Genomic DNA, 16,193 nt, shown 5'->3' with positions numbered 1-16,193 from the left:
CTTCCCATCCATCCCATCTTCTGTCCTCATCCATCCCTGAGGTGTAGAGGACAGAATTCTGCTTTCAAGTCAGGATACCTGGATCTTAATTCCATTTTTGTTGCCAGTTAGCTCTGTGACTTGGGCGATCACGTAGCATTCCTCTGGCCCAATTTTCCAAAACAGTGAAATGGGCAGTGAGCACGCAGCCGGGAGAACAGAGCCGGCCACCTCTAAGTTCCCTTCTTGTCTATTACTCTGTGGCAGCGCTGCCCAGGGGGCGCCCTGCGAGCGTCCCACCTTGGTTCGCTTTCTTGAGGCAAAGCCACACTCTTCAGACCTGCCCTTCTCCCAGCCTTGCCCACCTGCCTCCAGCAGCTTCCTTCCCAAACCCTAGCCTGACTCTGCCCTCCACGATGAGAGATAATGCACTCCGTGCACCACTCCTAGGAAACGGGACTTCTCTCTCATTTGCAGGAGTCAGACGGACCCAAATCCTAATCCTGGCTTTGCTAAATTGCATGGGATGTTTGAGCAAGGTACTAGACATCGTCAGCTTCGGTCTTCCACCTCCAGTGGCTCTGCTAACACCCACCTTGTGAGGCTGTGGGAGGAGGACATGAACGCAGTTCCGCCACAGTGCCTGGCACACAGTGAGCTCAACCACTGGTTGCCTTCCTTTCCCCATCTGGGCACACTGGTTCTTAACAACCGAACACCCTGAAAACGCTACGTGGTGATGGTGGTCATGAGGGTAAATGGGTAGGGCTGCACATTGTCCAACTCCAGCACTGCTGAACCGTCCCCATCACTGACCTTTGTCTCCTCCCAACCGTTGGCTGAATCTCACTGTTTCCAGCCATGGACGGGTGATCTTCTGTCCTTGTTCAACCTATAGAATCTGTTCAGTTTCATTCCCTGCGGTCCAGCTCTGATTGAGCCCCATCAATATCTTCCTAATACATAAGTAATTAAGCTTCGAGTCCCCAGACTACATTTAAAGTCCTGCACAATCTCCCTCTTCGCCTTTCCCAGGCTCATCTCTCATGTTCCTGGACACTCACTCCGCTCCAGCCGACCCTGACTTCTGCTCCTCAAGATTTCCTACTTCCATGTTTTCCTCTGGCTGTTCCCTCAATCTGGGAAGCCACCCCCATCCATTTCTGCCTATCACAACCCCGTCCATTCTTCAAAGCTCACCCAAATCTCTCCAGGCACCTCTCTTCTTTAAATCACCGTAGGCCTTGGTCTTTAATTCTCCTATACTTTCCAGGTTGTATTTAGGTCATGCATGATCTTGTCTTTTCAGACCTCCCTGATGCTCAGTGAGAACAATGGCATCTTAATCATTTTAATATGGTCACAAGCACTTGGTGCAGAGTCTGACTCACAGGAGCCGCTCAACAGGTGCCCCTCCTCCTGAATATACTGCCAACTCCATCCCAATGCTGCCACATGATGAGGTGAGGACACATTTGCAGTCACCTCCTTGCTGCTCACAGAGAGCAGGGAGTGAGAATGGCAATGGTTCTAAGACTCCGTTTCTGGGGTCACACGTTGAAGCACCGTTGAGTAGTGTCTCGAAACGAGTAGGCATCCAAACATGTTTGTTTTATACATAAACTCAAAAACGGAGCAACCTGGATTTAAGTCTTGAATTCACCTTTTCTTAACTGTGTTATCTGGGTAAGTTGCTTAACATTCCAAGGCTCCATTCTTCCATTTTTGATGGGTGGCAATCCTATTTTGGGGAAGTTTTGTGACCATTAAATCAATCATTGCATATAAAGCAGTTAACACAGTACTGAACAGATAGAGATCCCTTTAAATAGCTTATTGTGATCATCATCATTACCATCTAAACTGTTGGCCTATATAAACATTGTCTAAATTAATTTAACATCGATTTATTGGCAAAGATGCATTGTTCCTTAAAAATTCTGACAGGTAATTCGACAAATTGCTTCAACTAGCAAAACCTAGGATTTAATGAACTTTCACATATTAGGGAAGGATTCCTAATTCTTCTTTTTAAGAATGTGTGAATTCCGTAGGGGTGAGGTGCAAAAGCTGGTGTATGGAAAACAAATGAAAAATTTGTGTCTCTTGGTGTTGCTCAAACGTAGAAAGTGCATCTGCAGTATTTGGAACCAGTGACCAGACTAGAAGATATGGGACCTAAACCTGGTTTCCCCAAGAGCCGCCTGCAAACACTGTTTTCCAAATGCATGTGCTCAGAGATCCCTTGACCCAAATATTAGGCATCATAAAAGAATTACAGGGGCACTAGGCAAATGCAGGATCTTAGAATTGTCGGAAGCAGGCATTGAAAAGGACCTTGGAAATAGTCTAATTTAAACTCCCAGTTTTGCAGATGAAATTACTTAAGGCCCAGAAAGGTGTTCATATTGCCTAGTGGCTTCTTCTTCAGTGGCAAAGGAGAGTCTCATGACAATTTCTGGTGTTCACATAGGATTTCTGAACGAGCCGCTGTGGTGCAACCGCCAGAGGAAAACAGCAGCGAGTCTTCTTCATGGGCCTCTGCACTCGAGGAGAAAAGAGAGGTCATGTGTTCTCGGGGAGTTACGGTTCTTGCACTGACTGGTTCAGAGGTGAGTCAGTCACCTTTGCAAGACCCCAGGCAACCGCGGACACTGGCCTGTTCCTCTAGACCTCATCCAGAAGCTGAAATCGTGAAGACAAAACACAGCTAAGCCTCGGAGTTTCACCGTAACTCTGCACTCAGAGGCATCGCCATTGGTTTAAAAAGAGATCTTTCTAGTTCTTCTGAAACTAAGCTCCTTTCAAGAATGCGTATAGCGCAAGGATCCCAGCCATGTTTAGGTACATTTGCAAGCATTTTGCATAACCCTAGAGAGAACAGCGTTGATTCTTCATAGAGGGTCTTTTTTTCTGCTTTTGAAATGTTCTTCTGACCCACATCTCCTCTCTTCAGCGATGCAGCTCGACTATTCCCGATGTAAACGCCAGAGGACAGGGAGAGGTTCTGAATGAGAGCAGATGGCTGGGGACAGTTTTGAAAAATTGATATCATGGGCTGTTAATAGTGTGGTCTGGATTTTTTAAAAAAATGAAGTGCTTAGAAAATATCGAATTAGTTGACTTTAAACAAGATTCTCCACTAACATAGTTTTTAGGGCCTTTTCTGTGCTGATGTGCATTGCGAATCTCTTGGGGGAGCTGTGTAGATATAACATATAAAAACATTTTCAGCACTTTACTAACATATCTGATCTTTTCACCCCCAAGTCCTACTGTAGTAACACTGTACTGGATGGACCAAAAAGCAGTTCAGTTAACAACTGAAACTGCAAAGTCCCAAACTGCATGAAATGCCATTGGAGGGAAAAGTGGATGTTGTCTGTTCCTCGAGTAGATTTTTCTTCTTAACCTCCCACAGGCTGTTGCATGAAATCATGTGTTTTTCTAAGCACAACAGAAGGCGAAGCTGGAGGGCCTGTGGAAAGACTCCTTTCGTACCTACTATGTAAAAGTTCGACATGAAGCTTTCAGCCCAGGTGCAGGGAGAATGGAGAAACTTGGGGCGGGCTGATCCCAGGCCCCACCTGCCTCCTCCCCACCTCTGGTCGACCCTCGGGGATTTCTCAAAACCCGGGGCTCTATAAGGTAGAGTTGGAAACAACACATTCTTATGTGTATAGAGCTCCCTCGTTCTGAAGTATATAAGAGACGTGGTAGGTTGTTATTTGCCGGAACAAATAACTTCTGTAGAAGGTGGTGCTAACGCCTTCTTATTCTGCTGACTAATTTGACAGGACCACCTGAGTGAAGGCTCAGGGCCAGGAAAGAGGTGACGAGTTTGGTGCCGTAACCTAGAGAAGAGTGTGGCACCCCCAAGGCAGTGGGGCGGTCGGGGAAGGAGGAGGAGGGAAGGAGAAGGCGGAGCAGGAATGGAAGGTGGGGTGAAAGGCAGTAGAGGTGTGGTCAGAGGAAGATAGCCTGGGCCAGAAGATTGGTCATTAAAATCCAATTGTAGATTAGCTGCATTGTTAGGCTTACAAAAGCCCTCCCGTCTGCAGAGCCTCAGTACAATCTCAAAGCCAAGGTGGAAATTGAGTGCGAAGCAAGTCGCCTGTCCCAGGTTCTGCAGGGTGGGTTTGGGCAGGTCACGCAGCACACTCAGTCCATGACGTGATACATGGACCAGAAGCGCAAGCGCACCTCACAGGAACGTCAGACGTCTCAGAGGAGGGCTTGCACTTGCACAGGGTGTGCAATGACGGGTTGGGGGATCTTATTTAAATCTTAAGAAACAGAGAGATCCCAGCTAATATCTGAATAATAGAAGGAAGTTACGATTTTCTATGGAGAAGCCTTTCCACTCCAACGCCTTGTGACTGTCACTGCCCCAAAATGCCAAGAACCGCCAAACGAGTTGGCCTGTGTTCCTGTGATCAATTGGCCACATACTCTTGGATGCCTTATGAGTCCTCTAAATTGAGTATGACCTTGATTATATCTTCCCAACTTCTCCCCAAGTCCCCGATGTCTTTGTTTCTTGCCTCTGTGAATGTGTCTATCACCCCTGCTACTTCTCAGGAAGAAACTTTGTCCTTCAATCTTTCTACCCATGCACACCACTTAGTTTGATAGTTCCCGAACCAACCTACTGTTGGCCGTGTGTGTAGAGTTCCCTTCTGTTGGCTCACCTCCTGAGTGCAGTGTGCATTGCCTTTCTAATACGGATCCCAGCTCCTGCACCTGCTCACTCTCTCCACTCCGTCGATCCTCCCACCAGTGATCTATCTGGAAGCAGCCTGGTTAAGTTACTCTACCACCACCTCCCATTGCTCACAGGATAAAGATCCCTGGAGCTTGGTTGAAGTCTTTCTTGCAAGTGTGTTTCTGCCCCACTACAAGCCTCATCTATGACCCCCCAGCCTACATGCTATGCTATAAAACCACATGTACTATGTTCTTTTTTTCTTTTATTGATTTTAAATAGAGAGAGGAAGGGAGAGGGAGAGAGAGAGAAACATCGATGAGAAAGAACATCGACTGGCCACCTCCTGCATGCCCCCCACTGGGGATTTGGCCCACAACCTGGGCATGTGTCCTGACTGGGAATTGAACCTGTGACCTCTTGGTGCGTGGGTCAGTGCTCAACCACTGAGCCACACCGGCTGGACCACATGAACTATTTTCACCTACAAATCTTTTCTCCTAATTTTCTTCTTTCCCTACAATGACCTTGATTCCAAGAAAAACATTTATGCTTTGTTTCCTTACCATAAGTATATCTATCCAAGTTAAAGATGAAAGTTCTGATAGAACGTGCATTTTGTCTTCAGACGTTGTTTGCATTGTTTAATGCGTTAAGTCAAAAGGATAAATAATATATACAGCTCTACATGTTGGGTCACCCTCATGGGAAAGAACCACAGAGATCTTTGGTGATTGCTCAGATTATACTTTGCAGGTGTAATTATACTCAACATGCATGCCTGGACTTGACCAATGGAATGCCCGCTCTCTGGAAGCTGATCCTTTCTCATGGTGTAGTGTAAGGGCATAGACTATGGCTTGAGAAAAATGAGATTTGAGCCTTTGTTTTATCATTCATTGTCCAAGTGAGCTTAGGCAAAACCTATTGCTTCTCTGAACCTCAATTTTTATCAGTAAAGCAGTATCTACTTCCCAGGATTGTTATGCATGTCCAATGAAATTAAGTAAGTAATAAGACTCTGCAAACAGAAGAGAAAGAACTTTGTAATTTATAAAGTGCCACAGAAATGTGAAAGGTGTGCTATAAAAAGAGAACTGGACAGGGAGTCAAAACACATGACACCAGTGGTCGACCTGTGTCCTATAGATATATATTGAAGTCCTAATTTCACATACTTGTAAGTGTGACCTTATTTGGAAGTAGGGAGCTTGCAGATGTATTCAAGTTAAGATGAGGGCATTAGAGTAGACCCTAACCCAATACGACTGGTGTTCTTCTAAGAAGGTAAGACAGGCACACAGGGAGAAGGCCATGCAAAAGCGAAGGCGGAGGTTGAAGTGGTGTATCTGCAACTCAAGGAGCACCAACGACTGCCAACTGTCGCCAGAAGGTAGGGGAGAGGCATGGGAACACTGTCCCTCACAGCCCTCCGTAGGAACTGAACCGTCTGACACCTTGATTTCAGAATTCTAGCCTCTGGAACACACAGACAATAACTATCTTTTGTTTTAAGCCACTCAGAGTGTGATACTTCGTTGTGGCAGCTCTAGGACACTAATACACGTGGGTGTGGATTTTAGCTGTATCGCTTACTAGCTCTATGAATTTGGGTTAAGTTATGTAGCTCCCCCCACCCCCGATATTTGAAGGACACTTACCTCTCTGTGATTGTTTCTCTGAGGCCACTGGCCACCCCTTTGACCACAGTGCTAGCTTTGGGGGTCAGCACCACCTGAGATATAAAAAACGAGCCCTTCTTTCTTCTCTCAGTGATGGACGCCTGAAGAAACTGGATCAGTTTTTCCGGGTCTGTGGTATTGGCCCAGGGTGCTGGCATCATCTGCCCAGGCCAGAGGAAGGGGACTTCCAGAGCCACAGGACTGTGGTAGAAGACCAGAACCTGGTAGTCCTTCTCCCACAGGTACTTTAGACTAACTTCCTGCGCAAAAATCGCCGGGCACATTTTATTTCCATAGATGTCTTTCAGCATCTGCACTAATTTTTCATGGTGATATTTCTGCATGCCATAAAAATGGTTGAAGTCCAAGAACACCACCTCCTTATGGTGATCTGTGAGGAACGCGTTGATCTCCTCGAGGCCTTCGTTGACTTTGGCACTAAACAAACCATGAGCAAAGTAGAGTTCATTGTCGGGATCCCTGGGCTTGGTGGAAATTCGAAGATCAAAATAACGGATCCCAGCTCCTAGCTGACCTGTAAAGTTCATCGTTTGAGTGGCTAACCATTTCCGCATCAGCTTTTTGGCCACAGTTCCAAAAACAGAGACGAAATTCTGGACAGTTTCTGGTTGCTCAGGCCCTACCGGAGAGGCTTCGTCGATGTAGAAACTGAAGGAGTCGTGAGATCCTAGAAGAACAACAAGGCATAATGTGGTTACATGGCAGGCCTCTGTCCTCCCGAACTTTTCCTCGTCTTGCAATGTCTATACTGCTCCCTCTAATGAGTCAAAGGAAGTACTAAACGATATCTACCAAGTTCATTGTCAATCTTAGGAAGGTTCTTTTTATGGCCTAGTAGAGTACACAGAACAAATTGGTTGTAAAGTGATAAAAAAAAAATATTCCTTCCGATCAATGTTTTAAAATTCAAATGATCATCTTCTACTTCTGTCAACAAAGAATTTAGTGTATTCATTACGATTGGTTTTCCAAATAGTGACCATTCAAATATAGGATTTATGGGGACCCACCAGTTCCCAAGTCCTTTGTCTATAATGTTTTTCTTCATTTTGGGTTGATTTGAAGCCTAGAAACCTGGGTGGGCCTGACCTAAGCAGGTAAACCCCTAAAACAGAGACAAAAATAACAACAGATGTTCCCCTTTTGGTACTGAAGAAGCAAAATGCAATGTTGTAGAGAGGGTCCCGAAGCAGGAGAGGGAATGGACAGCCCACCAAAGTGGTGTGAAAATAACTTTAAGCTGAAAACATCCGAACCATCAGCTGCCATAGAAACATCATCCAAACTCAAGCAGAGCCTCTGCAAAGAAAGCTGCCGTCGACCTTTCTCCCAGGGAGTTTCCTGGTGCGGACAAGACTGGCCCTTAGCACCAGGAAATGTGAATTCAGTTGCTCATTAAAATAAAAAAGCCCAACAGAACCTTCCATCCCCCTCAACCCCCCCCCTCTGTTGAATTCGGTACACAGGCCTTTTCTTCTAGTGATTCCAGTGAGCTGCTCCTCTCTGACTGCTCCCACGTCTACACTGCTACTGTGCGGGACAAATATACCTTGTCTTTGCTCCTGTGAACGTGTCTACTGTCCGTTAATGTGTAGACCACCAATCCCTGGACCCACATTGGAAGAGGAGGAGTTTTCCCCCAACACAATGAACGACGCACAGCCTCTGGTAGCTGAGGGCCACGATCGTACAGTTCAAGGAAATACGTTCTGGGAACAGTCAGCAAGCCAGCGAGAGGAGCCTCGGCCTCACGGGGGATCGCAGCCTGGGCAGCACCCGCACTTCAGCCTGGGCAGCACCCGCACTTCAGCCCGGGGCAGTCTGGCCCTCAGGTTAAAGTACACTGGGCAGCGCAGAGCCGTGACAGGAGCCCCGAGAGATGCTGGGTGACGAGGCTCAAGTTCCAGCTCCATCACTAACTCACTGTTTAACACCGGAGGGTCATCAGATTGCTAGCCATCTGGCTTTGGGTTTTCAAATCTCTTAAATTAAAATACTCTTCGTACCTATTTCATGGGACTCTGACAAAGAGTATATGAAACCATGTTCGTGAAAATTCCATAAAAGGACCATCTACACAACTTAAATTACCGTTATTCTCTCATGGTGCTGTAACTGGTCGCAGAACACGTGTTCACATGCGCTTGGGAAACCACCTAGACAAGCTCACACCGTGCACGCTCGCGTAACAAGGAAGGCGGGGAGAACAATGATTTAAAGGCAAGATTTGGGTTTGTCAATGTTCTTTAAAAGTCAGATTCGTGCCTGTCATTTCTCTGTGATTTAGCAGATAACAAACAATCAAAATGACCCCATTTCCTGCTGTTCAGAAAAGCAATTGAACACTTTTGTGACGTATGCCAAGTGCCAGGGCTCTTCCACCCGGGACCCTTCCAGTATTATCCGTAAAATCGCTTTGGGAGGGACTCCTGGATGATCCTCAGTTTGGCTACAGTTCCATTCTAAATTCTACAAAATTATGGGCTTAATAAACACCAAAGAAAATGCATCCAGTCAGTGCAATATATCTCATAGAGCACTGAAATTAATCCTTTTGTAAAGAAAAATGGAAATAGTCATGCTGTGATTTCTCTTTGGGTAAATCTGTATCTTTCATCGCGTGGAAAGCCTTCTCCCTCAGCACATCTCAGGCAGTGAGCTGAAGGCAAGAAGGTTGGTTCCCTTACTTAAGTCTTTTGATCAGGGATCCCAGAGGCTAAATTTCAGAAACGCTATTACATAGATGCTTCCCAGGAGTAGAGAAGCTCAATACTCATCACAATTTCTTTAAATTTCCTGGGTGGACTCCTTAGACCAAAAAATGAGCTGACAGTGAATAATTTAGGAGCTGCCGTGTCCCAGTCAAGGGGCAGAAAAGAGAGCTCGCTCCAATGGTCACCCTTAGCGAAACTATTGTTTTGTTTTCATATGAATTCCTTTTCAGTGACTATCAGTATGGATGCCAGGAAGACAATTAAAAGAGACCCCAAGAAATAGAAGAGCCCCGAGTTCCTGTCTAAACCAGCTCGCTGGCATGCCCCCTCTCCTCTGCGGCGTCCCGCCCACCGGGACCCTTCTCAGCAGTCACCTGGCATCGGAGGAAGTACACAGTGGGCTGCTGAGCCACAGCCAACAGCGTCAAGCTTCCGAAGCCTGGAACACAACAATACAACAAAAGGTTCTGGGGCTGGGAAGAATCTATACCCAAAATGTGAAGACTCAAGAGGAAAACCGGTCGATCAGCAATACTCGTCAGGTAACTAGAAAGAGCGGTAGACTAGCTGCATCTTGAGCAGTGGTGGTGACCTAGTGGTAATTCTGACAGCATGTGGACACAGTTTGTATTGGTATCACTGAAGGGGGCAGCTACTGGTATCTAGTGGGTAGAGGGCCAGGGATGCTGCTGAACACCCTACAATGCACAGGGGAGCGCCCACAGCAGAGAATCAACTGGCCCAAATGTCTCTGGGAACAAGGTTAAGAACGCTTATTCTAGTGGAAACCATACAGGCAGATAAAGCAATTTCCAGAAGTAGAAACTACACACTCTGAATTGCCCCCTCTAGCTGTAATACACACATTTCTCACACCTCCACTCATCTCTCACACACCTCCCATGTGACGTTCTCCTCCAAAGCTGTTCCAAATACTTCCAGCAACGGAAACCATCGCACACGAAGCACTGTTTCCAAATTCGCTGGAGACCCGACGGAACGCGTGGCGTTGGCACTTGTTTTTACTCATCTCTTCATTTTTATTTCAACATTTCTTTCATTTGCTCTCACAAGTCCTCAAGATAAATCTTTCAGGCTAAAATTAAATCATCCAGATAGGTACCCTTTATTCATTGCTCTCCAACTCTACTGCAGAAGCTTCTGTGTGGCACACGTGTTAGGGGGGCAAGGCTGATCTAGCTGTCATTTAATTTATTAAATAAATGGAGCATCTACTGTAGGCAAGACATTGTGATGGAAGGTGTGTATGCGGCTGAGGAGAGGTGGGGGTTAGGGAGATTGAGGTAAGAGCACTTATCAGGTAAGGGAAGGGAAGGTGGGTTCCTTCTATCAGATGTCTCATGCCTCACCTCCTTCTCTATAGTACTAAGCATTTTGGTAGATATTTATTATCTATTATACCCCATGCACTGGGTCAGAAATATGGAGACAAAATATAAGACTTATCTAGGCTCTGTCCATGTGGAGTTCACATCATAGTGGAGCGATCCAGCAAGAAAACCACCGTCATCATAAAGTGTGATAAATGCGATGATCAACTGTGTGATGCCTCTCGATAAAACAGTGGTTCAGCCCTGAGCTGAGTAAGAGCTTCAAGAGACCATTCATAATCCAAGCAAAAGAGCAAGAATAAAGACCCAAACGCATGTAATCATTATGTTTACACCTTTTCAATGTTAACGTGCTCACAGGTCACTTGAGCACCTTTCGGATGTCTGTGCCTCCAGGTTCGTAATGGCCACTCTACCCGACACAGTGAGCCAGGGAGAAGGACGAATCAGAGATGACTCAGTAAGAAAAATGGAAGGTCGTGCCCAGGAAACAGCAGTGTGGCAAAGATTAGGGAGAAAATGGCACATTTTGTCAGCCGTGTTGGCCTTGGCTGTTTCAGTAGCACCTAGAGTGGAACTCAAAAGGGACGTGCCTACTGGCAAATATTCTGGGAGAGAACCAGAAGGAGACCATGCTCCTCCTGGTACCTGGCTCTGTCTCAACTTCCAAAGGGTCTGGACAGCCCAAGAAGGAAAGGACAAGTCTGGACCTAAGAGAGAACTGCGCTTTATGTAGGCGGAAACAAAATAATCTGATTTGCACAGCAGACTGGTTCTTCCTCCTGGCACTGCCCCTGAAGATGCCCAGTGAGCTTGAAGGAAGTTGGACTCATCAGAGTCTTCAGTAGCGTGTGGCCCAGGGTTCTCAGGCTGTTCAAGGTCGACCACCCTCCCTTCGCTTGCTGGACTCTGGCTACACCGTGCTTCCTTCTCTTATCAAGTCCACCAGGCTCATTCCAGCACAGCCCGTGGGCTTGCTGTTCCCCCTGCCAGCAAGGCTCTGCCCTCGTCCTTTGCGTGGCCGGCACCTTTCGTTCAATGTCACCTTAAGTAAATCTTCCTGTATCTAAAGTATTGACTTCATCCCACCCTCCCTGGCTGCCTATCCGTCCCTATCACATGATCAAGTTTTATTTTCTTCATGGTATGTATCTCTAGCTTCAAGTTTCATTTCATTTAATTGCTTATTTGCTTCTTGTCTATCTCCACTTACTAGAATTTAAATTACTTGAGAACAAGAATCATATCCTTGCTCACTACCATACTCCCAACAAAAAGCATAGTGATTGGCATATAAAAGATGCTTAATAAATATTTGCTGCATGAGATAATATCTTTCCATCATTCAAAACCTCACTATCTTCATAAATGGGTCTGATAGTGCTATCTACATATAAAGACTATAAAATAAAATCAATAATAATCACTAAACCAGGATCACAGAAAATACTTGGTAAATATTAGTTCTTATGATCACTGTTAATGATTATTTCTGCATTAACTTTGAGTATTAATTGCCTGGCACAAAATAGGTTCTCACCAAATATTGGCTGAATGGATGGATGAATGGGAATCGCACCAAAAACATTATAAACACTATAGTTTGCATACGTTCTGAGAATTACTCAATGACAATATCACCATAGCACCCGGCAGTGCTTCTGCTAGATAAAGTGTTTTAAAGTCCTCTCACTTTCGATTCCCTGGACCATGAGTTGCCTCTCCTAGGCCAGATGCAGCGATGTGAAGACCCACTGCCTCTGGAGGGCTCTGCTCGCTCCTCCTGTACGTCATCCACGTTGTTAGCTCAAGTGTGGGCTGTCCCAACATCCAGAGACAGACCCCACAGCTTGCCCTCAACCCAGGCCACCTCTAGGGGGCGCAAGTGTGGGCCAGCTTACTCCACCGCCCTCTGTTCTCCCAGGAGTTGTATCCCTGGGACCGGGACCTAAAGCGCCAGTGGCAGCCAGTGGGGAGAAGCAAAGGAGACTCCGTCAGATCCAGGTAACACGCCTCACAGGGAAAAGAGAAACAGTTGGCAAGAGACAGGTGGCCGCCGCACAGCCCCGTCTTCCGACTTCTCTTCAGAAACGAGTTGTCTACGACGCTGCTGTCTTTTTTTAAATTTTTTTTATTACTATTACAGTTTGCATTTGGCACTAGTTTGTGTTATCAAGTGTACAGCACAGTGGATAGACATTTGTATTAGTTACAAAGTGTTCCCTTTGATATTTCCAGTCCCCACCTGGCACCACCGTTATCACAGTGTTGCTGCCTGTATTCCCTGTGCTGTACTTTACATTCCTGTGACTCTGTGCCTGCCCATCTGTACCTCTTACTCCCTTCACCGTTTTCCCTCAGCCCCCTGACTCCCTCCCTCTGGCATCCATCAGTCTGTTCCCTGTATCTACGAGTCTGTTTTTTGTTTGTTCATTTATTTTGTTCTTTATATTTCACATGTAAGTGAAATCATATGGTATTTAAGACGCTGATGACTTGTTTTATTTTATTTTATTTCTTATGTCACCTCCTTCCTCTGGGTTCTCCACTAGACCCTCCGGCGGAGCAGCCTGCGGAGCTCGAGAAGCCTTGACTATCTGTAAAGACAGGAGCAGCTCCCACTACCTGGGCAGACCCATGAATGACCCGGGAAGGGAAGGGCAGCTGAGATAACACCGAATCCATGTCGCTACAATCAGCTATTCTGAAAGAAGAAGAAAAAACACCTCTATGGTGCATTTTCTCTAACAAGAAAACAAATGGGAAACATGGCGAATGAACAGCCGGTTATGATACCCTCCTCGATGCGAGAGCCAGGAGGCCTCTGAAACCTGCTTAGCTTTGTTCCTGCACGTCTGGCACGATTGGTTTTCCTTTTAGAAATAATGAAACCCTGAAATAACACAGCATTACCCTTAATCATGTTTGTGCTACAGAAAGAACATCTCCTTGAAATGCAAGCCTTTGATTCTGTGATGCCCTCCCGAAACACCACTTCTTGCAACAGCTGGGTCTTTTCTTATCCAACGAGTGTTTGTGGCATGAGGATTATTTCTTCCTTTGGTCCTTCTTCCAGTCTCCCTTTCTTTTCCTCCAGCCTCGGGACTTGAGATCTTGGTATATCAAGGGTAGCTTATATCCTCTTGCTTTTAACCTCATGACACAGCGAGGATAACAAGCAATATCTGTAGATCCGGGGCACACATGCAGACTGCTTTCTAAAAATTTGAACTATTGGACCCAAGAAGATTCTGCATAGCATCACCTCAACGCTACAGGGAATTCTGTCCCATTAATCCAAGGACACACACATGTATTACATCCCAAACCACTCACCTCAAAGTGCATATTTATATAAAGCATTGTTTCTTGCAATGATGTTGGTGATACAGAACATCAATCATGCAGATTATCTATCTATCTATCTATCTATCTATCTATCTATCTATCTATCTATCTATCTAATATTTCTCTTACTAGCAAATGAAACGCCTGTGAATCTACATTGTATCTGAAAGGGATAATGTGCCCTGGCTGGTTTTGCTCAGTGGTTAGAGTGTCGGACCGCAGACCAAAGAATCATTGGGTCGATTCTGGTCAAGGGCACGGACCTTGGTTGTGGTTCATCCCTGGCCCTGGTCAGGCGGGAGGCAACTAGTTGATGTGTCTCTCTCACATAGATGTTTCTCTCTCTCTCCTTTTTTCTCCCTCCCTCCACTTTATCTGAAGATAAGTAGAAAAACATCCTCAGATGAGGATGAAAAAAATATTAAAAATTAAAAATAAAAGGGATAATGGATATTGTCTGTGAAATAAAAAGGTTATGCAATGACACTCAAAATGCATTCATGGAATACTAATTGAGAAAGTCTTTAATAGGCACCTTGTTGGTGTCCTGCACTAGGCTAGTACTGAATATGACAGAACAGCGGTTCTCTGACAGTCAAGACCTTGGTTGGTGTCTCATGGTAAAAACAAGACAGCAAAGGGAACTCTGGAGCAAGGATACCAACAGTGTCCTTCTGGGGCTGGTGGTCTTACTCTCAGTAACTTCACCCCACCCCCTCTTCCACATTGCAGTTGTTTTTATTGGCTGCAAAGCAAATGTGATAATGATGAGGAATGGTTTAAAAATAAAGAGATATACAATTTTCTACCCTTAGAGAAGGACACTAGGAAAAACTGTCCACTTATCCATATACTCTTTTAGTGTGGGTCCATATTTTACATAGTTAGTTCAGTGTGTACCAAACATTAAATTATATCATCAATGATTTTCCAGAGCATTACAGTCTTCAAACACTGTTTAAATTATTGTATCATCGTGCATATGCTAATAGAAATACTAACAACTCTTTTGCTGTGTACTGTGTTTCTTTCCTTGTTTCATTTTATTTTATTTTTTAATGTTTTTATTGATTTTTTCTGAGAGAGAGGGAGAGAGAGAAACTAGGCTGCCTCCTGCACACCCCCTACTGGGGATCAAGCCTGCAACCCCAGCATGTGCCCTGACTAGGAATCAAACCAGTGAGTTCTTGGTGCATGGGACGATGCTCAACACTGAGCCACACCGGCTGGGCTTGTTTTATTTTATTTATTTTTATTTTTTAATCCTCACCCAAGGACATTTTTTTTTCTATTTATCATCAGACAGAGTGAGAGGGAGGGGGAGAGAAGGAGAGAAAGGGAGAGAGAGAGAAACATTGACGTGAGAGGGACACATTGACTGGTTGCTTCCTGCACAATCTGACCAGGGCTGGGGATGAACTGCAACCAGGGTACATGCCCTTGGCCGGAATCGAACCCGCGACTCATTGGTCCATGGGTCTGATGCTCTACCTGCTGAGCCAAACCAGCCAGGGCTGTTTTATTTAATAAGCATAAATTTAAGCTTAGGGAAGTTTGCCTTTGTCTTGAAGAACAAAACAGCGAAGCTCTCATATCATTTGCTAACCTGACCTCATTTTAAGAGAGAGGTGGTAGTTACCTTGCAAGAGTAAAACTTCTACCAGGAATGGCGCAGGTCTAAGCCCAGTGGTGCTACCAGGAGACAGTGGCACTGTGGACACAATTATCTGCAGGTGGCATTTGTGGAGAAGAAGCCCTTGCAAGTTTCTAAACAACAGTAAACTCTTAGGAAAGTCTTAAGTGTCTTACAGGCCAAAAAGGGACTAAGATGAGTAAAATGCCTCAACGGAGTTTAAATGAAGTGCTGGATTTGAGGGTCACTGGAGCTTGGAGATGTAAAATAGGGTCGTAGGGTAGGTCACGCTGACCATGGCCCCAAGTTCCAGGCAGCTGCTGTGAACACAGCACTTCAGGGTCGCAGGCCGTCCCGGGGGTCCGCTCCTTCCACGGATGCTGGCCGAGGCGAGCTCCAGGGCAGATGCCCGCTCCCCGCGCCAGATCGTGGGAAAGGCAGAGCGATGGCCTGGACACCGTGGGCCGGCTGCAGGGAAACCCCTTTCTTCATGTTCATGGCTCCATGTTCCTCCCTCCGGAAGAAATGGGGTGTTCAGGGCCTTGAAGGGGGACTGCTCAGGGGCACGGTCCCCAGGCCACTGGACCAGTCAGACACCCTTCAAGGCATCCATTTCTTCCTCTTTCTACAGCTTCTTCGGACAGAGCTGGGGTCCCGGCTGCCCTGTTCTCGTGGGAAAGGGCTGTCACCGTGAGAGCTGCCTCTTGCACTACTTCGTCCCTGTTCATGTGCCTCTGAAAGAGTCTCCTCCGCGTCGCC

The 16,193-nt window shown here is 45.9% G+C and overlaps 1 protein-coding gene across 1 annotated transcript in view; it reads right to left on the bottom strand.

The window, feature by feature from the left end:
- The window catches only part of PLCXD3 (phosphatidylinositol specific phospholipase C X domain containing 3), a 146,829-nt gene that overhangs the window by 47,095 nt on the left and 83,541 nt on the right, over window positions 1-16,193 (bottom strand). Inside the window, exon 2 of the mRNA XM_036280793.1 lies at window positions 6,346-7,054. Coding sequence (XP_036136686.1) covers window positions 6,346-7,054 — 709 coding nt within the window. The remainder of the gene's footprint in view (window positions 1-6,345; window positions 7,055-16,193) is intronic.

Source organism: Molossus molossus, unplaced genomic scaffold (assembly GCF_014108415.1).
Source record: "Molossus molossus isolate mMolMol1 unplaced genomic scaffold, mMolMol1.p scaffold_m16_p_3, whole genome shotgun sequence".
NCBI classification, from domain to species: domain Eukaryota; kingdom Metazoa; phylum Chordata; class Mammalia; order Chiroptera; family Molossidae; genus Molossus; species Molossus molossus.
The sequence above is the reverse complement of the archived record's forward strand: the minus strand, read 5'-3'. Positions and strand labels throughout refer to the sequence as shown.